Genomic DNA, 24708 nt, shown 5'->3' on the forward strand with positions numbered 1-24708 from the left:
AGTATCAAAAGTACAGCACAATTTTCCAGTATGGATGTGTGTAAAGCAGTGACCCTCCAGACGTTATGGTTCAAAGAGCTAACCTTTTATTAAATTGAGAAAGTGGTCGGCTGACTCAGAATCACCAAATGCAAATAGTTGATTAGTGGCAGCACAGCAGTTTATTGCTCTGCAACACCTGAAATAAACAACAAAGGTTAAAGTCTAACTACTACTAAGTAACTACATATAGAGAATGTGCACTTACTATACCCCTGCCGTCGGTCCTTAACTTCAAATACCGTGTAGTGCCCTATTGTTATCTTTTGTCTGATGTAAGCAGATTGGTAGTGAAGCAAGAATTAATTTTGAATTTACAGTGAATGATTCTATCTGAAGGACTCTTGTGCATTTCTGCCTCTAACCTGTTGCACTTTCTTCTTGCCCTGTGAGCATGTTTGAGGACTTTAACCTGGTGCTGTGTCTGTTGGCTTGTTAGCTCCTAGCAGAAAGGGACTTCTAGAGGAAGAGAGGAATTTCTCTGCAAATGTATAAACCTATTCAGGCTCATTAATTTCACTTTGCACAAAAGCCTCTTTTCCTATCTAGCATTCTCTATCTGCCTGTGAAATGGGTGCAACAATTTTTTGCTATTACTTTATAACTGGCAGAGAGTCAGGTATGGAACTGAGCACTGTAAGAATGTTATGAAATCCCTGCCCTGCAGGGAGCAGATCTATATTTTGCTTCAAGAGCAGGAATGAAAACCAGTGCTGTTTGTGTAACACAAGGTAACTAGTGATCAGGAGACAATATTGATGCAATGAGGAGGTAGGTGGAGAAATGTTGATGAATTCCTTAGGAGCTGACAACTTCAGTACCCACTGGACACAAAGTAGTTAGTAAAATAGTCCATTGCACTTATTATTTAATATATGAAATTGATTTTTTGCACTGATTATTCTCATAATTCCATCCTCCTATCTTGCACGTTTTGTGAAGTTTTAAAAGTATAAATAACCTCCTTACCTCTACATTCACCAGTGTCCGTTTCAGCCTTTCCTTGCTTTTCAAATAGGAGAAATCTTTTCAGAAGTTTGAAGAGATCTTTACCTCTGAAATCATATTCAGACTTCATTTTGCTTAGAAGATGCATACATTATTAGTCTACTTCCAGTTCAACCTTCTCACATTATAAAGGCTAGTAAGGCCATTCCCTATTTTATTATTTTTGCTCTTCTATAGAAAGCAAAATTACTTCAAATCAGATAGTTGAAAAAGCAGTGCAGTGTAGACAGATTTCTTTTCCCAGAACATCTCAGTCTTTGGAGTGTAAGCCCGTAAAGCAGTATGTTAATAGTTGCCATCTTGTTCTTCATAGCAATGTTTTACTTTGTTTTTTCCTATAACCTTTTCCTTTTTGTGAATTTTATTAATCTATTCTGAGTTCAGGCACTTAGTCCAATCAATTTACCTCCTGGGTTTCTGTTTTCAGGATTAAGTTACAGACTTAGTTTCCTTCCATTTGTTTTGTTTTGTTATTATGTTTCCTTTCCAATTCAAAAAGAATTACAAATACAAGATGATGGGAGTGAATCAAACTACTCCTCCAGACTTTCTTCCAAAAATGCTCAAAGACCGCTTTAGATCTTAACCAGAACAATTAAAGGGGTCAACATGTGTCAGGTCTGACCTAAGTTTCTTGCCATCTGAAGTCAGCTGTGATGTTAGCATGGACAGACTCTGGGTATTCGTGTTGCCCAACTGGTCAGCAGTACTGGTGTTCTCCAACATTTCAAAACAGGTACAGAAATCATAGAGCCAAAAGATAGGCTGAGGAGCTGGCAACAGGTTTATCATTTGACACTGTGGAATTTTCTGACGTATATACCTGTATATCTGGCACATTTGTGCTGGAGAGTAACCTGCTGAGCCTCATCCTCAAGCACCATGCAGTCAGTAGTAGCTTTAACACCCTGAGGAATGTATTCAAATTGAAAGCTGCTAGTCTCTCAAACTTTGCGCATTCATCCCACAATAAGAATTGCCATTGGGAATGCTATCACAGTCACAGGAAAAGCAACACGACTCTCAGTTGGACTTAGCAATCTAAGGATGGTTTATTTTTTTGGTGAATTTTGTCCTTAGTATGATGAGAGATATCGGTGTTGGGGAATTCAATACTTTTCCCCATTTGCACTCATATATGTTATCAAACATTGCTAAGCTAAGTGAATCTTGGGCCAGATGCAAAGTAAAGCTCCCCCTAATCTGCCCAGCCATGTTCCTTAGCTCTAAGATCAGAATGCCACCTTCTACTGCACAACGGTAGTAGTTCCAACCATTTGTTTGGCCTGTTTGGGTGAGATTGCCAATTTGTGTTGAATTGTGAGTAATTTGCTTTACGGGCTTGCACTCCTAAGACTGAGGTGAGACTTTGCAAACTTGTTCACAAAGGAAGTGTGCAGCCTGCAAAGAGAGGAGAATTTATTTCCATTAATCTGAACTGTGTTTCAAGTCAGATTCAAGAAGTGAAAGGACAGTGTGTTTAACCTACTCTGCTACCCACTGTTTCCTGCACAAAGCATGCTTTAATTCCCAGATGGCTTCAAAGTTTTTTGTGCATTTGGTTGCAAAACAACAGAGTGCAGCACGTATCAACTTTAACAAAGACAGACATAAAACATAATTGCTGGGACCACAGAATCATTTGGCAGGGTTGTTGGAGTGAAAGAATGCTTCTATGAACTGGGGAGGGGCGGTTGGGGGGGACAGGGTTTATCCTTTGAACTGAGGGTTGGGTGCTTCTGTGAACTGGAGGAGTGAATGCAGGTGAGAGTGCTTCTGAGCTGAAAAGTTTAGGCCATCTTTCTGCGTCAAATTTGTTCAGGTACATCCTTGTCTCTAAAAGTAATCCTTCACACACTTCAAGCTCCCATCCTGATGCCCTTACATCACTACAAATTATAGTAATGGAACTGCTGTTAACTCTCAAATTTCAGATTACCTTGAAAATTCTGACCTAATTCACAATTGCCATTGTAGTTTGTGGCTTGGCAGAACGACTGGAGGTCTTGTTGCAGGGGTTAAAATGATATTGGTCTTAACAGTCTAGCAGAATGAAATAATAGAAGTAGGTTCTTTACAAAGATTAAGGTTACAGTGGTAGGATAAAGTGAGCTAAAAGACCAGTGCCTCAGGGAGTCTGGTCTTGAACATTTTGATGAATCATCTGAATCACCTTGGACATTGCCAAGGCCTTTGACAGGGTTTGACACCATGCACATCTAAACATAACCATCGTGTGACCCATCACCAAAGTTATGTTCATAGCTATCTGGTTACTTCTCAAATAGTTCTAATTGTGCTGTTGGTTTTCTATTATCTCTGGAATTCGTCAGGTCCCTGACCTGTTTCCCAATCTGTTCATGTCAATGATGATCTCCACTCTTCACCAAACCATGTCCTCTCTTTTGCTGATAATTCCACTTGACATTTATTAATTTCCTTCAGATTGCATACCTCAATGCGAACAGTCTCCTCTCAATGTGCAGTAGCAGAATCTCTAAATCTTGATCTCCTCCATGCCTTCAAATGGGGCAGAAAAGATCTTGTTTCTTTCAATTCCTCAAAGACACAGCTTATTCAAGTCCAACCAACAGCTGCTACCTCTTTGTCCCTTAGTCCTTCTTTATCTATCAACATTATTGGTCTTATTATCTTCTCTGATTTTAAGTGGAATTCCCACATCTGGATTGCTAAGGCAGCTTCCAAGATGTTCAGTTTCCCCTTGTCAAACTCCCGTCAGCAACTCGAAACACTATACGGCAATTTTTGCATTTATGCTGCTCCGTTTACACTTATAGTGAGACCAAAATTACACAACCAGTGGAAACGCCGACTTACCACTGAATTGGCATTTGTCCCGATTTTTGAGCGGACCGCCAATTGGGATATAGACAGGATGCTCATAGGTATATGCAAATCGGGGTCAAATTATGCCTGTTAGAACCACCATTGCCATTTTATTCCCTGCCCACGTTGCAACCGCCACTTCCTACTCTGAACCACCATTGGCGGCACCAGTTGGGAGGTGGCCATTTCCAGCGATATTTAAAGGGATCCTCAACTGCGCTAAGGTAAAGCTGTGTAAAGTTTTGAGTGACATTTTGCTTGCATTAGCCTGTGGGCTTTTTCATGTTAGATGATTTCAAAGTGCTTGTAATTGCTGCTGGCCACTTTGAACGCAAACTGCTAACTGCACTTATTTCTTCATGGGGATTATTCTGGGAATCCCACTCTGATGAAAAGAGCAGGAGGAACGGAAGGAGGGAGAAGCAATCAGAGCTGCAGCTGGTAGGAGACCAAATAGAAGAAAGCATGCTTACAGGAATCTTCACCCTCTCAGCAGAGTTTATGCACACAGGACAACATACCTTCAGTTCTCTGAGGAGCGGTACATAGGGAGGCTGTGACAGAATTGTGTCACCTGCAACAAGACCTGCAGCCAACTTCAGTGCCTAGTACAGTCAAGGTCACAGCATCCCTGACTTCTTTGCTTCCGTCTCCTTCCAGGCTGCCACGGGGATATTAGTAACATCAATCACTCTGCAGTCCATGTTTGCATTAAGCAGGTGGCTGATGCCTTGTTTTCTAGAGGAAACAGGTTCATCACTTTCCCTATGGACATACAGAAGCAACAGGATAGGACTCTGAGGGTTGCACAGATTGTAGGATTCCCCCAAGTCCAGGGTATCATTCACTGCACCCATGCAGGCACCTTCGCATGACTGCACGTCTTTTCTGCTTGTACTCACAAATGCAAGGGCTGTCTGTTGCTTGGGGATAAGAGTATCTCCTGCACACTTGCCTTATGAGTCCTCTTAGGAACCCATGTTCAGCCTTGGAACTGCATTGCAATCAGATCCGTGAGCCCTCTTTAAGCAGACCATTGGAATCCTCAAACAACGATTCCGATGCCCAGACATGTCTGGTGGCTTCCTGCAATATAGCCCATGAATAACATCCTGTCTGATTGTAGTTTGCTATATGCTGCATAACTTTGCTCTGCAGTGGGGACAACATACGGAGCATTAATGGACAACGACCTTCAACCTGATGAAGAAGAGGACTTATTAAAATTAAGGATGGTGAGGAAGCGGGAAGAGTCCAACGGTTGCCTACAGCCAGATATCTTCAGCAGAAATTCATTGAAGAACGCTCCAGCTGAACTCCTGGTCCACAAGCAGTGACCTTCTGGAGCCGCCTGCTCCTGCCTCCATTTCATTGCTGGGTTTCCCGATCCCTGGGAAACTCGGTCGGCAGCATTAAATTTAAATCAGGTTCCCAACTGCACGATGGAAACCAGATTTAAATATGTTAATGAAGTGTCCCGTCTCTCCAAGATGGGACACATGCACACCTCGCTATCCGCCGCCATAAAAGTGCCATAAACGTTCCCCATTTTTTAGGATTTAATCCCCCAACCTCCTGCCGCCCTTCGTGGGGGCGTTAATATCGAGGCCAAAGATTTCAGAAAGAATTATCATTTTGCTGGCTTAAAGAAACGCCCACACAATAATTTTCACCCTGGTGTGAGCTCCTCGTGCCTGTCTTAAGTGCTCTCTTATCTACTCTAGTGCTTCTACGAATTGCTCCCCCAGTGGCTGCAGCAAGGGAGGTGGAAGGCGGCCGGTATTGCTCAGTCAAGGACGCGTGAGATGCTTGTGGTCAGGAAACTCTAGGAGCGTAGACCTGAGAGGGCTCAGCTGTAGACTGCAGCAACCCGGCATCTGCCAGGGCAGTTGCAGCTGGCTTTCTGGTACCAGGGCATGCATTGGTTCAGGTGGTCGGAGGGTCCAGACGTGGTCATCATGAGAGATGGCAACATATTCCTTTTCCATTGCATGAACTGCAGCTACCAGGCTGTGGCTCAGCATTCCCACTGATCTGCGGGAGAGCAGACTATAGGACATCTGAGATCCAATTGAAGCTTTTATCCGTTCAGTCTCCTTGCCTGTCCAAGGCGGACCAGATGACTGGGCCTAAAGCCTGCATGGCCCAGCATGATCATCTCCAAGAGATGCGACTACTCGTGTGACAGGCTCCAGCAGGGAGGGCTCAGCTGCAGCGTCCTTTGAGGTGACCACATGCTCCATAGTTGACTGCAGAGTGTTACTGCCATAGACCAGAATCCCACACAAGTTGGTAGTGGACTCTGCCACACTATCCAACATGTTCTGGAACCTTCCTGGAAGGCAGTCCAGCAGTAGTTCATGCACAAATTATCTTAAAGTCTGCATCTCTGTCCTTTTCAGCAGAGCTAGGACATGAATTGGCCCTCCCGTGAGTTCTTTCCTAGGCAGTCCTAAGTGTATGACTGAGAGAGTTAAGTATAAAGAGAAAAGGAAAGGAAGAAGGAAAGATGAAGGAAGGCTTACCATCTATTTATCGCTACCATTCTTAACTTTTGCTATTTACCAGTATAAACATGAATGATGGTTAAATGAGTTGAAACTTAACTTCATACTTAAAGAAGAAATATATGGTGTGGGTTTCGTGTTTTGCTTGGGCTCCGATTGTTTATGCTGATTTACACCCATTTAAGTTTGGGCATATTCTAATTAGATTGGGAAGATACTTGGGCCTAACTTGACATTGACAAAATGGATGCAACATTGGGCACATTTTTGGGTCTAACTTGTGGGTTGCGCCAAAGAAGGAAACTCCAGGCCCGTGTGTTTTATGGTAGACTACCCAGTCATTTTCTGCCAAGAATAGTGATGGTCTTTTGGTATTGATGTATAAATCAGCATGCTGATCATATAAAAAAATAGATTTCTGTTTCATGATGTGAGTTCCCTTCTAGACTGGTCTTCAGATAAGTTCTGTCACAGTACTCCAATCTAGTATCTTTTTCACATCAGAAATGATAGAGAATTTGAAGTTATGAACTACAAATCCCTGTGATTATAATGATTCTTGTGGCCTTGTTATTTTCATGAGTATCTCATTACTTGTCTAATGTCTAGTTGAATGGATTGAAGGTAGTCATGAGAAAGATGTGGGAAGGGGAAATCATGGTGGATTCTGCAAAAAGGTATAGAATCCCAGAGATTTACAACATGCATGGTATACTATTCCATGGTGTATGGAGCATAAAGTGGTGACATCGAATGCACCTGAACCAGAGTATTAGACATTTCCAGTGAAACAGAAACCAACAACCTTGATGGTTCATGATGGAAACAATTTGTTATACGTTTAAAACCATTTAAAATACCAGTTTCTTTAATAATTATAATATTGGTACAAGAGGTTTCAATATGAAACAAACTTGTAATGATTAAGACCGAATTCAAAACAGAATTGAAGCACGATGACTATGAAATTACTAAAGGTTTTTAAATAAGGATAATGAATTCATCAAATCATTTTGTCTGCATCGCCATCAATTAAATCTAAAATTACTACATTGAAATAAAATTTAAAAATCAACTTAGCTTTTTTTTAATTCATTCATAGGATGTGGGCGTTGCTGGCAAGGCCAGCATTTATTGCCCATTCCTAATTGCCCTTGAGAAGGTGGTGGTGAGCCGCCTTCTTGAACGGCTTCAGTCTGTGTGGTGAAGGTTCTCTCACAGTGCTGTTAGGTAGGGAGTTCCAGGATTTTGACCCAGCGGCAATGAAGGAACGGCGATATATTTCCAAGTCGGGATGGTGTGTCTTGGAGAGGAACGTGCAGGTGGTGTTGTTCCCATGTGCCTGCTGCCCTTGTCCTTCTAGGTGGTAGAAGTTGTGGGTTTGGGAGGTGCTGTCGAAGAAGACTTGGCGAGTTGCTGAGGGGTTGCGAATGGAACTGAACACTATGCAATCATCAGCGAACATCCCCATTTCTGACCTTATGATGGAGGGAAGGTCATTGATGAAGCAGCTGAAGATGGTTGGGCCTCGGACACTGCCCTGAGGAACTCCTGCAGCAATGTCCTGGGGCTGAGATGATTGGCCTCCAGCAACCACTACCATCTTCCTTTGTGCTAGATATAACTCCAGCCACTGGAGAGATTTCCCCCTGATTCCCATTGACCTCAATTTTACTAGGGCTCCTTGGTGCCACACTCAGTCAAATGCTGCCTTGATGTCAAGGGTAGTCACTCTCACCTCACCTCTGGAATTCAGTTCTTTTGTCCATGTTTGGACCAAGGCTGTAATGAGGTCTGGAGCCGAGTGGTCCTGGCAGAACCCAAACTAAGCATCGGTGAGCAGGTTATTGGTGAGTAAGTGCCGCTTGATAGCACTGTCGACGACACCGTCCATCGCTTCGCTGATGATTGAGTGGACTGATGGGGCGGTAATTGGCCGGATTGGATTTGTCCTGCTTTTTGTGGACAGGACATACCTGGGCAATTTTCCACATTGTCGGGTAGATGCCAGTGTTGTAGCTGTACTGGAACAGTTTGGCTAGAGGCGCAGCTAGTTCTGGAGCACAAATCTTCAGCACTACAGCCGGGATGTTGTCGGGGCCCATAGCCTTTGCTATATTCAGTGCACTCAGCCGTTTCTTGATATCACGTGGAGTGAATCGAATTGGCTGAAGACTGGCTTCTGTGATGGTGGGGATATTGGGAGGAGGCCAAGATGGATCATCCACTCGTCACTTCTGGCTGAAGATGGTTGCAAACGCATCAGCCTTGTCTTTTGCACTCACGTGCTGGACTCAGCCATCATTGAGGATGGGGATGTTTACAGAGCCTCTTCCTCCCGTTAGTTGTTTAATTGTCCACCACCATTCACGACTGGTTGTGGCAGGACTTCGGATCTTTGATCTGATCCGTTGGTTGTGGAATCGCTTAGCTCTGTCTATAGCATGTTGCTTCCGCTGTTTAGCATGCATGTAGTCCTGAGTTGTAGCTTCACCAGGTTGGCACCTCATTTTTAGGTACGCCTGGTGCTGCTCCTGGCATGCTCTTCTACACTCCTCATTGAACCAGGGTTGATCCCCTGGCTTGTTGGTAATGGTAGAGTGAGGAATATGCCGGGCCATGAGGTTACAATTTGTGCTGGAACACAATTCTGCTGTGCTGGCCCACAGCGCCTCATGGATGCCCAATTTTGAGCTGCTAGATCTGTTCTGAATCTATCCCATTTAGCACAGTGATAGTGCCACACAACACGTTGGACGGTATATCCTCAGTGCGAAGATGGGATTTCGTCTCCACAAGGACAGTGCAGTGGTCAGTCCTACCAATACTGTCATGGACAGATGCATCTGCGACAGGTAGATTGGTGAGGACGAGGTCAAGTACGTTTTTCCCTTGTGTTGGTTCGCGCTCCACCTGTTGCAGGCCCAGTCTGGCAGCTATGTCCTTCAGGACTCGGCCAGCTCGGTCAGTTGTGGTGCGACTGAGCCACTCTTGGTGATGGACATTGAAGTCCCCCACCCAGAGTACATTCTGTGCCCTAGCTACCTCTAAGTGGTGCTCTACATGGAGGAGGACTGATTCATCAGCTGTGGGAGGGCGGTAGGTGGTAATCAGCAGGCGGTTTCCTTGCCCATGTTTGACCTGATGCGATGAGATTTCATGGGGTCCAGAGTCAATGTTGAGGACTCCCAGGGCCACTCCCTCCTGACTGTATATCACTGTGCCGCCACCTCTGGTGGGTCTGTCCTGCCGGTGGGACAGAACATACCCCAGAGATGGTGATGGAAGAGTCTGGGACGTTGGCTGAAAAGTATGATTCTGTGAGTATGGCTGTGTCAGGCTGTTGCTTGACTAGTCTGTGGGACAGCTCTCCCAATTTTGCCACAAGTCCCCAGATGTTCGTGAGGAGGACTTTGCAGGGTCGCCTTTGTCGTGTCTGGTGCCTAGTGGTGCGATACTGGGCACCAGACACGACCTTCTGTAGCGAGATTGTACAACTGAGTAGCTTGCTAGGCCATTTCAGAGGGTGATTAAGAATCAATCACATTGCTGTGGGTCTGGAGTCACATATAGGCCAGACCAGGTAAGGATGACCGGTTTCCTTCCTTAAAGGACATTAGTGAACTAGATGGGTTTTTACGGCAATCCGGTAGTTTCATGGCCATCATTACTGATACTAGTTTTTTTTTAATTCCAGATTTTAATTAATTAATTGAATTTAAATTCCCCAGCTGCTGTGGTGGGATTTGAACTCATGACTCTGGATTATTAGCCCAGGCCTCTGAATTATTAGTCCAGTAACATGACCACTATGCTACCATACCCAGCTCACACAGAAGTTAACACAAATGGATTTGTGCCATGATTTAAATCTACTGCATTCATTTGTATTGAATGTATTTGTGCTTCCAATAGAGAATATTGGTTGTAGTGTTAAAATTTCAACTTTTCTCATTGGGTTTCTCATGACTGGATGACTGCTCAATTCTGTTTTCTTTAAGTAACTTTTTATATATAATAAGACATTATTAACAAGTTACACGGTTAAGTATGTTAATGTGCTTTGTTTATATATTATGATGAGGTTTATTGTTTATCCAGTCTGAATTTTTCAAGCCAACCTGTTGCTTTTCAGTTGATTCAGATCATGTTATTCAGAAGAGTTTTTCAGAATAATTGCAATATTTCAGTTGTTCTGAGGAAGAAGGGAGAGAGAGAACATGATCAAAACTGAGGAATTCAAATTTGATATCAATATCAATAATGTTTGCAAATCTTGCAATGGCTAATGAAGAACTTGCAGAAATATTTATTTGTAATTCTCTGCTTTAACATTTTATATTGTTGATTAAACATTTTTCTAAAATTCAAAAATAATTAGTCCACAGGGTAGTCATTTACTCTTTGCAAAATGAAAAAAGGAAAAATAAAAAAAATAGAATTGGAACTTGTATGCTGGATCAGCAATGAGATGTAGATGAAATATTGCATTCTTGCACTGAAGTTTTTGTTAAATTTGAAAATTATGAACATTTTAGTAGAAGATTTTGTATTGGATTAAATTTTTAATTTATAAGCTTTACTTTTTAATGTTTAGATTTCTTTCAAATATTAGAACACTTATTGTATCACCCAATTTAATGATCAATTGAAAAAGTTTAATCCTTCTGTTTTGGGAAAAAATTTTAGAACAATATAATCAGTAAGATTTTAACTCAAGAATTGCCTAAAATTACTGTGGCACTATTATCAACCAGTGCTGTGTCATCAAATTGTAGATGAGACTTAACTTTCTCCAATTGATCATTTCAAAAACTGAAGCCATCTTATTTGGCTCCTTTCAAAACTCAGTGATACAAACATATGAAAATGACAGGCAGCATAAAACCTGGTCCATCCTGATTAAGCACCCCTCCCCACCAGCAGCCATGTAATCTCCTGCAAGAGGCAAAAAAAATGAAACCCAAGGGAAAAGTATCTAAACGTGGTTTTGTACAAAGACAAAATGGTGTGCTTTGTTTTATATTGAATTGTCCTATTACACAACCTAAAAGCTTATTTGCTTTGGCTACGGCGTCTTGGAATTGGTCATGAACCTTCAGAGGATTATGAACTATAACGCTGTAAGAAAATTCGAATCTGACACCAAATATGGTTGCAATAAGTCTGTTTATTGTGTGACAACAAGTCTTAACATTGATCTAGTCCAACAGTAGTATAACAAAGAAAGAAACAACATTACCCTGTTCTTTCTTCGGGTAGAGAGAAGCAACCTTGTGGATTTACATCTGGGACCTCTACAACAATTCAAGAGTTTAAGCATACTGTCTTATAGTAAGCCTGCCACATACGCTTGGGTGGGTTGTCCACAGCTGCCTGATTTTTATCTCGCCTTCCAAGCTCTGGAATGTGTCGGCCTCCCTTATCAGTGTCCAAACTCTCTTAAAGCCTTGTTTCTCATCTTTGAAGCAGACTGCTGTAAAAACAAGTTTCAGAAGCATCCTTTGTTAGCCATATCCCTCTGCCTTATTGGTAGTTTAATTTGACCATTTCTGTCCTTGTAGCTGTTTATGTGTTAATTCTTAATCTAATTTCTATAAGCGTGAGCTGGTTATATGCATTACAATTTCACACGAGTGTGGATTGATTCGGGAAAGCCAGCATGGATTTGTTAAAGGCAAATCATGTTTAACTAACCTGATAGAGTTTTTTGATGAGGTAACAGAGAGGGTAGATGAGGGCAATGCAGTTGAAGTGGTGTGTATGGACTTTCAAAAGGCATTTGATAAAGTGCGACATGGTAGGCTTATCATCAAGATTGCGGCCCATGGAATAAAAGGGGCATAGCAACATGGATACAGAATTGACTGAGTGAGAGGAAACAGAGAGTAGTGGTGAATGTTTGCTTTTCGGACTAGAGGGAGGTGTGCAGTGGTGTTCCCCAGGGATCGGTGCTGGGACCACTGCTTTTCTTGATATATATTAATGACTTGTACTTGGATGTACAGGGCACAATTTCAAAATTTGCAGATGACACAGAACTTGGAAGGGTAGTAAACAGTGAGGAGGATAGTGATAGACTTCAAGAGGACATAGACAGGCTGGTGGCATGGTCGGACACGTGGCAGATGAAATTTAACAGAGAAAAATGGGAAGTAGGGAAAACAAGGAGAGGCAATATAAACTAGAGGGCACAATTCTAAAAGGGGTGCAGGAACAGAGAGATCTGGGGGTATATATGCACAAATCGTTGAAGGTGGCAGGGAAAGTTGAGAAAGCAGTTAAAAAAGCATACGGGATCCTGAACTTTATAAATAGAGGCACAGAGTACAAAAGTATGGAAGTCATGATGAACCTTTATAACACACTGGTTCGGCCACAACTGCAGTATTGTGTCCAGTTCTGGGCACCGCACTTTAGGAAAGATGTGAAGGCCTTGAAGAGGGTGCAGAAGAGATTTACCAGAATGATTCCAGGGATGAGGGACTTTAGTTACGTGGATAGACTGGAGAAGCTGGGGTTGTTCTCCTCGGAACAGAGACGGTTGCAAGGAGATTTGATAGAGGTATTCAAAATCTTGAAGTAGTAGATAGAGAGAAACTGTTCCCATTGGCGGAAGGGTCAAGAACCAGAGGACATAGATTTAAGGTGATTGGCAAAAGAACCAAAGGTGACATGAGGAAAAACTTTTCTCAAACAGCGAGTGGTTAGGATCTGGAATGCTCTGTCCGAGGGGTTGGTGGAGGCAGATTCAATCATGGCCTTCTGAAGGGAACTGGATAAGTGCTTGAAAGGAAAAAAATTGCAGGGCTACGGGAATAGGGCGGGTGAGTGGAACTAACTGCGTTGCTCTTGCATTGGGCCGGTGCGGACTCAATGGGCCGAATGGCCTTCTTCCATGCTATAACCTTTCTGTGATTCTATAATGCCTAACCCAAAAGTGAGTGGTTTATATGTTAAAAGCACCTACACTAAACATAAGTTTTATATCCTAGAAAAATTAATATAAAAGGCTTAACCTTACAATGACAAGATCCTTATCTACCTCATCCAATTTCAGTTCTGTTCCATGTAAAGTGTAAGTATACATGGTGCTAGTCCTGCCCATGTGCATAACACTGCACTTATCTAGGTTAAATGCCATTTGACAGAGTTTGGGCCATTATCCCAGTGCATCTAAATCTGCTTGTAGAAATTTGTTCTCCACAGTCCTAACACTTGAACAAATTTTCATATCATCTGTGAACTTGTGGGTCATTCCCCCAACATACATATCCAGATTGTTTATGAAGATAGTATAAAGCAGTGGCTCTAATACCAACCCATGTGGGACATCACTGGTAACCTCCCTCCAAGCAGAGCCACAGAAATTAATAACAATTTTCTGCCTGCAGGAATGCAGCCAATTCTTAATCCATTGTAGCAACTTCCCACTGATTCCACAAGATTCTGTCTTGCAGAGTAACCTATTGTGAGATATGTTATCAAAGGCTTTCTGGAAATCCAAGTCGACAATGTCTACTGGGATAGCCACTAATCTAGCAACTTCTTTTAAAAAAAAATTGTAGCAAATTTGTAAGATACTATCTTCTTTTCCAAAAGCCAAGTTGAGTGTCTCCTTCTTTATCCAGGTGATCCCTTCAAGCATCTTACCTTTAACTGACGTCAGACTAATGGGCCTATAGTACTCTGGATCTGACTTGTCGCCCTCTTTCGTCCCCCTCCCAGGTTGCGCTCTCTGGATGAACCAGATGGTACACAAACTCATTGTCCTATTCGACCCTGAGCTGAGCTCCAAATCTCATATTCCATCCATCACAAAAACCACTTAATTTCATCACCACCCTTACTTCACCACCAATGTTGAAACTCTTAACCACGCTTTTGTCACTTCTAAACTCTACTTTTCTAACTCCATACCGATAGGCTTCCCCAGCTCCACCTACACAAATTCCCAATTTGTCCAAAATCCTGCGTCCTGCCCTGCACTAAGTCCTGCTCACCTCTTACCCTAGTTCCTAGCCGATCTTCACTGGCTCTCAATCCACCAGTACAATGAATTTGAAGTTTTATCCTCATTCACAAATCTGTCCATGCCCTCACCCCACTCTGCCTTTGCAACCTCCTCTAGCCCGACATCCCCGATCAGTCCTCCTACTTTGTCCACCTATGCACCCCCTACCCCCTCCCTATGATCCACCATTGGTGGCTGAGCCTTCAGCTGTCTGCCTTACATTCTGGAAATCCCTCCCTAAACCCCTCTACCTCGTTACTTCTTTCCCCACTTTTATAAGCCTCCTTAATACCTATCTTTTCTGCCCTACTTTCTTCATCTTAACTCTTTGACCATCTCTTGTTCTCTTCTCCAAGAAGCACCATGGACATTTACTGCATTAAAGGCATTATACATATGCATGTTGTTCTTGAATTTAACACATTCCTTTAATATTATTTTGTTATTTTAATGGAGGATTGAAGATCAGCACACTAAATGTTCTTACCCTTAGATTGCACACAGAAAATTCTAGTCTTTTAAGTACTAGGATGAGGAAAAGCGTTCCAATCCCCAGGACTGTTGAGCGCAAAAAAAAATTACATTTTTTTTTAAATGCTAAATTTGGTGATGGAGTAAAGCACTCATCTAATCTTAGAGCTACTACTGATTCCTGTTGAAGTGAGATTTTGGGCATTGCATTACTACTTGTTCGACATGTATCCAATTTGAACTGCAGTTGTCTGCTAACTAAAGCAGCTAGATAGACTTGTGGTTTAGTGAATACAAAGAATTGTTCAGGTTTCTGTCAGAATGTATATATTCCTGAATGTTGGAAATGTACATTTTATATGATTGTCCTCAAGAAATTCCAGGCATAACTAAACGGCCTAAAAGAGAGTATCTGGTGGCAACATTGTTTTACACTCTTCAAACATATAACAATGTGATACTTACTATATTACAGTCCACAGTCTTATTAGATATTGATATTGCTATTGTTGGTCCCAGGTGCCAAGCTGTTGCCATAATGGCTTAATTCCTCAGCAAGATGACTCTAATCATTTTTGAACATTACATTATAATGGTGTAACTTTACCCCTGTGGTGAAACTGTTGAGACTAGGAGATCAGGACATGGTTCTCACTTCCTTTCTTCAATATTGCATCATTATACTAATGCAGAAAATATTGTACTGCAACAAAAATGGGACAGATCATGGTACCTCATTGTTTTTGTATTGATTTAAGTTCTATTTCAACTACGTGATTAACTGTGTGATTTAATTACTGAACAAAAGGAAAGCAACTACTTATTTAGATATATTGTGATAATTTGTTTTCTTGCTGATGGGCAGAAACTAAATGTTTTATGTGAAGTTCTGAAATTGGGTTTTCGGTATTTAATTTATTAGTGCTACTGAAAATACTTTCAAAACCAGCAGTTACCACTGACGAGCCACAGGCAGCATCGCTCATCAAGAAAAATGCTTTTACTTTTTTATATATATATATATATAAAAAATCACTTTTTTTGGCTCAAATTTGCATTGCAAAATTAAAAGACTTTAAACCGGTATTGATATAAAAACATAGTCTGATATTAAAATAGTATGCAAAAAGTGCCAATGTTGTTAATGAAGAAAATGAGCATTTTAGGGAAGTACTGTAGCTGTATTTGAATTTGTTGAATAAGACTGCCTCCCTTGAAATTTTAATAAACTAACATTTTTTGTGAAGATCAGACAATCTTGAGGGTGTAAATTCTGGATACTTTTACAGTTAATTTATTTTCTTCAATCTTGCTGATTTACTCAACAGAAAACAGGAATTATTACTACTGTTGACCCACATGGTCCTTACCCATCTGTGATTGAATTTGGGAAGTATGAAATTCATACTTGGTATTCTTCACCATATCCACAAGAGTATGCAAGGTAATATTCCATGCAATGTATTTTTTTTGGTCCTGTGGAGAATTTCTTGTATGTATTGATGAAGTCCGGTTATTAATCCAACTTTATTAAGTACTTGCCTTCACTTGAGGAAACAAAGTGCCTTGTATGTCTTTTTAATGCATTATATTGATTGCACATGCTTTGAATGATACCAGTCTTTTATTGTGCAGTGCCCATAATTTTGTGTGTAATAATATACAGTTTGTTTTACTGAAGTGTGACTGAATTGCATTATGTTCACCACTTAACAAATGTGCTGAAGTAGTTTTATGTAAATCAGTTTAATGCATTAGTGAAGTCAAATGGGAAGTAGTCTAAACTGGATTTAAGCCCTGTTAGCTTGGTGATGTAACAATAAAATATCAATATATTGTAATCAAGGTTCCCTCTAATTTTTTTCAGCCCTGTGTGGAGTGAAATTGGTTTTGTGCACGATATAAAGGCTGTGTGCGCCACGGTAAAAAATAATCACAACTTTAAATAGAACATTCTTTAGAAAACATTATTCAGGGTAAATAACAAACTGAACAAATATACAAAATAATGGATAATTGTAACAATTTAATGTTATATTGGCTGATAAATTTATACAGTTTATGAAATGGGTTTCTTAAGTTGCACTAGGATTGAGCAGACCAGTCTCGTTATATTTTATAAAAATTATCTGATGGGAGCGATTCCAATCAGCTTTTTGTTGAATCAGCTTAATGACTGATTCAAACAGAAATAAATCGTGTGCAATCAGAATTTTTAAACTGAGTCAGAAATACAAAACAGCTGTCAAATCAGTCAGTGTGAATTTGGGGATAGGGAACAGTTTAATTAAAGCTTTCCCCTCCCCCTCCATTGACTCCTCAGCTGAGTTAACAAGTTATTGCATTCCAATTGTACATCTTGCAGGTCTTATTAGTTTTGGCTGTCTCCATGTATGGGTCCCTCATCTCGGATTGGGGGGTGGAGGTGCCTGGTCTCGGATTGGGGGGTGGGGGGGTGCCTGGTCTCGGATTGGGGGGTGGGGGTGCCTGGTCTCGGATTGAGGGGTGGGGGTGCCTGGTCTCGGATTGAGGGGTGGGGGTGCCTGGTCTCGGATTGGGGGGTGGGGGGTGCCTGGTCTCGGATTGAGGGGTGGGGGTGCCTGGTCTCGGATTGGGGGGTGGGGGGGGTGCCTGGTCTCGGATTGGGGGGTGGGGGGGGTGCCTGGTCTCGGATTGGGGGGTGGGGAGGTGCCTGGTCTCGGGGTGGGGGGTGCCTGGTCTCTGATTGGGGGGTGGGGGGGTGCCTGGTCTCGGATTGGGGGTGGGGGGTGCCTGGTCTCGGATTGGGGGGTGGGGGGTGCCTGGTCTCGGATTGGGGGGTGGGGGGGTGCCTGGTCTCGGATTGGGGGGCGGGTGCCTGGTCTCGGATTGGAGGGAGGTGCCTGGTCTTGGATTGGGTGGATAGGTCTGGTCTGTGATTGGCCACTGACAAATGCATTGGTTTCTTTTTACTTCCTGGTCTGGTTTCCGCGCAGCCAATCAGCTGCTCACCGATTGACTGACTGCATTCCCTAGCAACATTGTAAGCAATGCGGCGGCTGGGGCCGGAGCCGCAGGATCAAACACTCGGACGTTCCCGAGCACCAGAGGCGGAGCAGCCTGCCTGGGGCTGGAGCATTGGGGACCGGGGAGGTAGAGCTGGAGAAGGGCCTGGGGTCCAGGCACTGGTCAGTGTGGGAGAGGGGCCTGGGGACTGGTCAGTGTGAGAGAGGGGCCGAGAGCACCGATTTGGTGCGCGGACGGAATGTTTATGTGCGCAGCCCACAACAGACCGCTGCGGGTTGCGCACACCGCTTAGAGGGAACAATGATTGTAATGTTTATCAAAAGGCTGTAGAGTGATTAGCTAATGTTACATTGCAGTAGTTCCAATATTCAAAATCTCACCATATACTGAAGGCTTCTAGCTATATGTAACTGACCCCACCAGTTTACACTCCAATATTTTCCAAAATATTGAAAATTTTGGCCAGCCGTCAAAGTACAAGCTGAAGAATTCCAAAATGAAGGACATGGCACTTGTGGAGGACAGCCCCACACATTCCTTTGCAAAAGTTGAAGTGTGGCTTCAGATATCTGGGAATAACAGTGATATCCGGACTTGGAATTGTACACAGGAGAACTGTTCTCGTCCCTTTCTCTCTCCGCTCATGTCATGAGATGTGCAGATCTTGATAGAATGGTCTGCCAATTCTACTACTAAGAAAGACCATCGCAATAAAGATTAATGTGTCACGTTGTCTCCAAATGCTGCCTGTAGGAACCCTGGAACAACAATTCTAGGATCTCCACAAACCCATCTCAAAATTCCTCTGATAAACAATTTCAGTTGTTTCAACTACCTGACCAAGATGCAGAAACACCCTCTCAAATTTAAGATATTACTTTGGGCAGTCAGCTGTAGTAAGTTATGATCTATAACCTGGTCTCCTCAAAAAAACATTTGCCTTGCCACCACAAAGACTGCCTTTTGTGAACTCTAGAAAAGGCCAACAGAGGCTCAGAAACACCACATAGTAGTGTTAACACCATCAGCGCAGAGGGAGACTTATACCTTGCTCAAGATTCCTTTAGTTTGTTAACTTTCTCCCCATTTGGTGCAATGGGAAGCTTGCAACAAGAATCAGAGTCTGACCCGAGAAATACACAGCATGAGACAAATCCTTTTTAAAATACTGATACAAAATCCTGAAAGAGATGAATATTTTAAATGCAGTGATACAGCCTTAACATTGGTATAACATCATACAAGTTTCAGCTTGCTTGTAGGGCATTCTCCCTTTGGAAAAGGAAAAATGGTGTTAATTGGATTTGAGTCAACAAACTTCTTTTAAACAGTCGATCCAAGGATAGGCCTGCTGTCATCTTAGACAAGTTGGACATTTTAGATGATGACGAAAACATGACTGGGCCTATTTTAATTTTAGTTATGTCAGATATTAACAGATATTTACAACAATCACAAGATAACATTTTAATTTTCATTGCATAACTTGATGATCTTAAAGGACCTGCAGAAAACTTAGTCAGTGTGGTACTTACAGGGTGAAGAATTCACCAGGATGTTGCCAGAGATGAAGGTTTGCAGGTTGTGAAGGGAGACTTGAGAAGTTGAGGCTTTTTTCATGGGCTGAGACTGTTAAGATGAACAGATAGACGCCTTCAAGATTATAAAGGGTTATGATCAGATAAATACTGATTGTTTCCACTTGTACCAAATGTTTGACTTGGGCCCTTACAGAACAATAAGAATAAGGTGAGACTGTACCAGGATTAGTATGTGTTCTGTTATTCTTAACAAGTGATATACTAAGTCAGAAATTAACTTAACTTATAAAATGTGTGCAGCCTGATCACTCTTCACTGCACCTGAGGTACTAACCAATTATTTTTCTCTGTTTAGTGATTAGGAAGACGGGTATTAACACTATTTTCAAACATTTTTTCAGGCTACCAAAGCTTTACCTATGTGAATTTTGTCTGAAGTACATGAAGAGTAGGAACATTTTGCAGAGGCACACAAAGAAATGTGGCTGGTACCACCCACCTGCAAATGAAATATACAGAAAAACTGATCTGTCTGTGTTTGAGGTAAGGTGAATCTTAAATTTTAAGTCTTGCTACTGTTAATGTGGTAAATTGCATATAATTACCATATTGTAACTTGGGTGTTCATTACAAATTGTTCTAACATCAAATTTGAGAAACAGTTGCTACTGGGCAGTTAAATGTCTATGAATAGCATTATGGTTATCACTAATTTAGTAAATCCATGTAAACACAATCCATTTCCTAAACAATTCACGTGACCTATGAGGAAGCAGATGTCTTTTTATTCATACAGAGTAAAATTTTGTGTGCAGTTTTAGAGTTCATAATCAAAATAAAATTTAAATAAATTCTATGATTTAACTGCAGCAATTTTAGAATGTATGGTTACTGAAGTACTTTTTAATTTGAAGATACTTAATTTAATCAGGTAGATATCCTCTTGTGTGCCCAGGGTATGTTTATATTGCCTAAAATTTCAAATTAGTTTTGTAGTTTAAGTGAAACAGTTTGTATACAACTGTCCTTTCTCAGAAAACCACAAGTGAATAAACACCAAAAACAATTTTTGAAGTGCAGAATTGGGAGCAATTTTTAAAAAAAATTACTGGTAACTGCATGTGGAGCAGTAAAGATAATGATATGTTAGTGATTCTAGCCTGATTGCAGCAGCTTTTTTCTTTTAGGACGGCAAAGTAACTGGTGTCACAGTATATATCCATTGTGGGTTTTAGTTATGTATGTTTAAACAAGATTTTGCTACCTTGCATTGCTGCAGACAAGAGAATGTGTTCATTACACTATAATTCCATTCACAGGTTGATGGGAATATCAGCAAGATCTACTGCCAAAACCTCTGTCTATTAGCCAAGCTTTTTCTGGACCATAAAACCCTTTACTATGATGTTGAGCCATTCCTTTTCTACGTGTTGACTAAAAATGATGAAAAGGGCTGTCATCTTGTTGGCTACTTTTCCAAGGCAAGTGTTTCTACTGTATATTATAGAGAAAAACAACATATTTTCCCTTTGCTGAGTTGGCATGAAGGGAGCAACAGGTTAGATCCTGGTGATGTTAGTCACAGTATTCAGTGAGGTTCTACATTCTTTATCATTGATATTGGTGAACTTTGATCCTGTATTGTGTGTATCAGTTTTTATTGTGTGCCCATTTTGTTGCACTTCCTTATAATTCAGTAGTTTTCAAACTTTTTTCTATATCCTACAAATATTGACACCCCAGGGGAGGAACTGGGGGTAGGGGTTACCTGAGGGACCCTGCAAATATTGGCACATACCTAGAGAACCCCTGTTTTAACTTCCAAAAGCTACCCTAAGAAAAATAATTAATCATTGCAAAGAGCCTTTTACTAGCTATACAGCAACAGAACAGCGTGCTAGTAAATCAGAAATTGCTATATAATTGAAAGTCTTTTAACTAGTCTGCATCCATAGTGCACGGAAATTGTACCTCACATGTCACACTTGCATCATACATGCAATGTATAATGCCACTCTTGTACCTGAATGGCTCAAATAATTACTTTCTGTGAAGTTAACCATGCTAATTTGTTCAAATATAGGAAATGTAGGAAAACCTAACAATTAGGACCCAGTGGACACGTAAGGAAAACTGGAAAACTAACTATCATGAAGCACCAGCCTAGACAAAACCAACCAAAATGTTCAATTTGTTTCATAGCTATCAATCGGGAACCAACAATTACAGTAAAACAAACCAATCAAATCACTCAAACATTTTTGTCCAATTTCTTTTGCGTGCTATGTTGTTTCCTGAGCCGGTTGATCATATAAATAGGTTTTAAAAAATGTAATTTTAAATGCCCCAGCCACCTTGTGCTCCCATGCTAGCAAACTTCATCCACTGTTGTTACTCTCAGACTCAGTCCCCACTGTCTCCTACAATATGATCCCCTCCATCTGCTCCCTCCCACATATCAATCTCAGACTACATCATCCTTTGCTTCCTTTCCCCATCGTGGACTAATCCTGATTTTGTGATCTGTACAGTTCACAAAATCATTAAAACTAGTAGATAAACCATTTAGCAGGAAATCTGGTAAATCACCTCAGTAAATATAATAGTTGTTTTAAAATTCTTTAAAATGTACTTTTCTTCCTTTATTGTGGAAAGCTACTATGGTTTTGAAAGAAGGGTTTCATATTCCTGGGTAAGGAGAATGGTACACTCAAAGCAGCCTTCACCTGAGCTAAGATGATACTTGTATACAAACAAACAGAATAAATAGGTCAGTGGGAAAGGTTTCAAAATAGTAACCAGGGTAGAGGTAGAGAAAGCAGAGCAGACCATCACGTAAGGAAAATTAAGAAAGGTAGATTAAGCACTGTGAAGGATGACTGAAGTTGTGTTTATATGAATGTAAGGAACAAAATGGGTTAACTGGAAGTGTCTGTGAAAAGAAGAAAATAGACATCAAAAGAGTAATAAATTTTGAATAGTAGTTTTGTTAACAAGTCCTTGTGTTTGGTCAACAAAAATGCCTGCTTGTGTTTGCAGGGGTCAACATATCATGCAGGATAGTTTCAAAACTAATCATCTGATTTTCTTTGTGGAAAATAATAGTTAGGTTTTGTATCCACAGATGGCATCTACATCTGTAGATTTAATTTATCTATACACATTACACGTGTCTATTCCAGAATTAGTCTTTACTTAGTGCTTTTGTCAACTAATTTCTATCGGGTCAAGGTGATAAAATATTGGTTTCATGTAAATGGGCTAGAGTGTTGTATTGACTGTTGACTACTGTAGTTTGAATCCAAACACACTGGCATTGTCAATTTTGAAGGGAACTGAAAGGAGCAACATGCTGACTGACTTTAATCAAAATTCTACAACCCAGTTATTAAGTGTTTGCACCACACATAGCCCAAGCAATTGAGATTGATGATGAAATACAGAATACTGTCAGGATTGGTTTGATTTTCTTTTTATATGAATCAGTGGTATGCAAATAATGTTCACAATTAAATGCTTATTATCCTATCAGTTTTTCAGTACCTCGTATAGTGGAACTATTTTTATATCCATGTATTACAGAATTTCAAAGTAAACCATTTAACTCATTTTGTGTTTAATTATGAATGCTGCTAAAGGAAGGTGATTTGCTTCAGTCCTTGGCTAGTTCATAATGGATAGATTAACTCAGCCTCAGAGCCACTCGTTTATTTGTGTCTGAGCTGATACTTGCAGTTATAGACTGGAATAAAATCTGTAAATATGTAGTATATATTAAGTACAACTGTCAGAATCTATTGGCAGTAATTACCTTAATTGAGTGAGCATTTATGCAGGTTTTAGTACATCAGGGTCCACTTTCTCTTTTTGTTTCGTCTTGTGCTGAAATGTTGCCTAGTGTACTAAAATGTACAAAAAAGTACATCCTTTTGTTCTAAATTGCATAACTACATTCAATTTATTCAAAAATGTCCCAGCTTAATGGATCTCAGCAAAATGTAATCATGAGGGGATTTGCACCTTTTCAAACCTGGCCCAGTTGTGAATAACTCTCAGATTATCCATGAATAGTCTCTAATAAATACATCACCATATGAATGGGTATAACCTCTAAATTCATCCTTTTAAATCTTTCTTAGACCCTTTTTGTGACATTTCCACAATCCTGTTTTTGACCTTGTTATGGTATTGCTATTCTGTTCTTTCCCATTTTCCTTGGATTGCTTTTTTAGTTCCATTTCTACATATTTTAATTGATTGTGATAACACGGTGTAATGTAATAGAATTTACTATCAATTCAACTGGTAGATTTGTTCTGATGGAAGGTATCAATTGTAGAATGACTGTATAGAGTTGCAATCCAGAACGACCTTGTGAAGGCTTAGAAAGTAAATGTTGCAAAACCTAATGTACACCTGTTTTCCATTAAAAGTCACTGACTACTGTGGTTCAGTAATTTTTTTGTTTCTTTAAAACACTGATGCCTAATTATAATATGGACAATATTGAAACATAACCTAAAAATAATTTTTTTTTTATTCGTTCACGAGATGTGGGCATCGCTGGCGAGGCCGGCATTTATTGCTCATCCCTAATTGCCCTTGAGAAGGTGGTGGTGAGCCGCCTTCTTGAACCGCTGCAGTCCGTGTGGTGAAGGTTCTCCCACAGTGCTGTTAGGAAGGGAGTTCCAGGATTTTGACCCAGCGACGATGAAGGGGGTCAAAATCCTGGAACATCTGAAGCATTGCAATTTCCAATTCTTAAATCTTTAGATATTTAATGCAAATTTTCCCTTTTCTACTCCTACCAACTTTCACAGCCTGGACCGGCTAAAAATGGAGGAAGAGATCAAGGTGGCATTGATTGGCTTCCATCAATATTGCTTCCCCTCCCAATCAGGTTCTGCAGTTGGTATCTGGTACAGATAATTTAGGCAATTTGTTAGCTAGGGAAAAGCGGAGTGATAATTTAACTAAAAAGGTAACACAAGTTTAAGTAGGGAAGCTGTCAGAAATGTGCTAAGACAGATGCAGTTCTAGAACATTATTTATCACTTAATTTATAGTTGGGTGCACACAACCTTCACATGTTGCAAATTCTCTGAATTTCAGGGTTCTGTCGCAGAGTCACCTGACAACAGTTCCAATCAAGTGACTGGAAGAATGTAATCAGGTTGTGTTATCACTGCCTTCATATGCAGTCTAAGATTGTTTCATCTTGTAGTTTCTCACGGAGCACAATGTGACCAGTCAGTTTTAAACCAACGATTGATTA

The 24708-nt window shown here is 40.9% G+C and overlaps 1 protein-coding gene across 1 annotated transcript in view; it reads left to right on the forward strand.

Moving 5' to 3' along the window:
• Positions 1–24708, forward strand: part of kat6b (K(lysine) acetyltransferase 6B) — a 212973-nt gene that overhangs the window by 152542 nt on the left and 35723 nt on the right. Inside the window, exons 9-11 of the mRNA XM_067972576.1 lie at positions 16215–16330; positions 19835–19976; positions 20753–20914. Coding sequence (XP_067828677.1) covers positions 16215–16330; positions 19835–19976; positions 20753–20914 — 420 coding nt within the window. The remainder of the gene's footprint in view (positions 1–16214; positions 16331–19834; positions 19977–20752; positions 20915–24708) is intronic.

The sequence above is a fragment of the Heptranchias perlo genome, chromosome 36 (assembly GCF_035084215.1).
Source record: "Heptranchias perlo isolate sHepPer1 chromosome 36, sHepPer1.hap1, whole genome shotgun sequence".
NCBI classification, from domain to species: Eukaryota; Metazoa; Chordata; class Chondrichthyes; order Hexanchiformes; family Hexanchidae; genus Heptranchias; species Heptranchias perlo.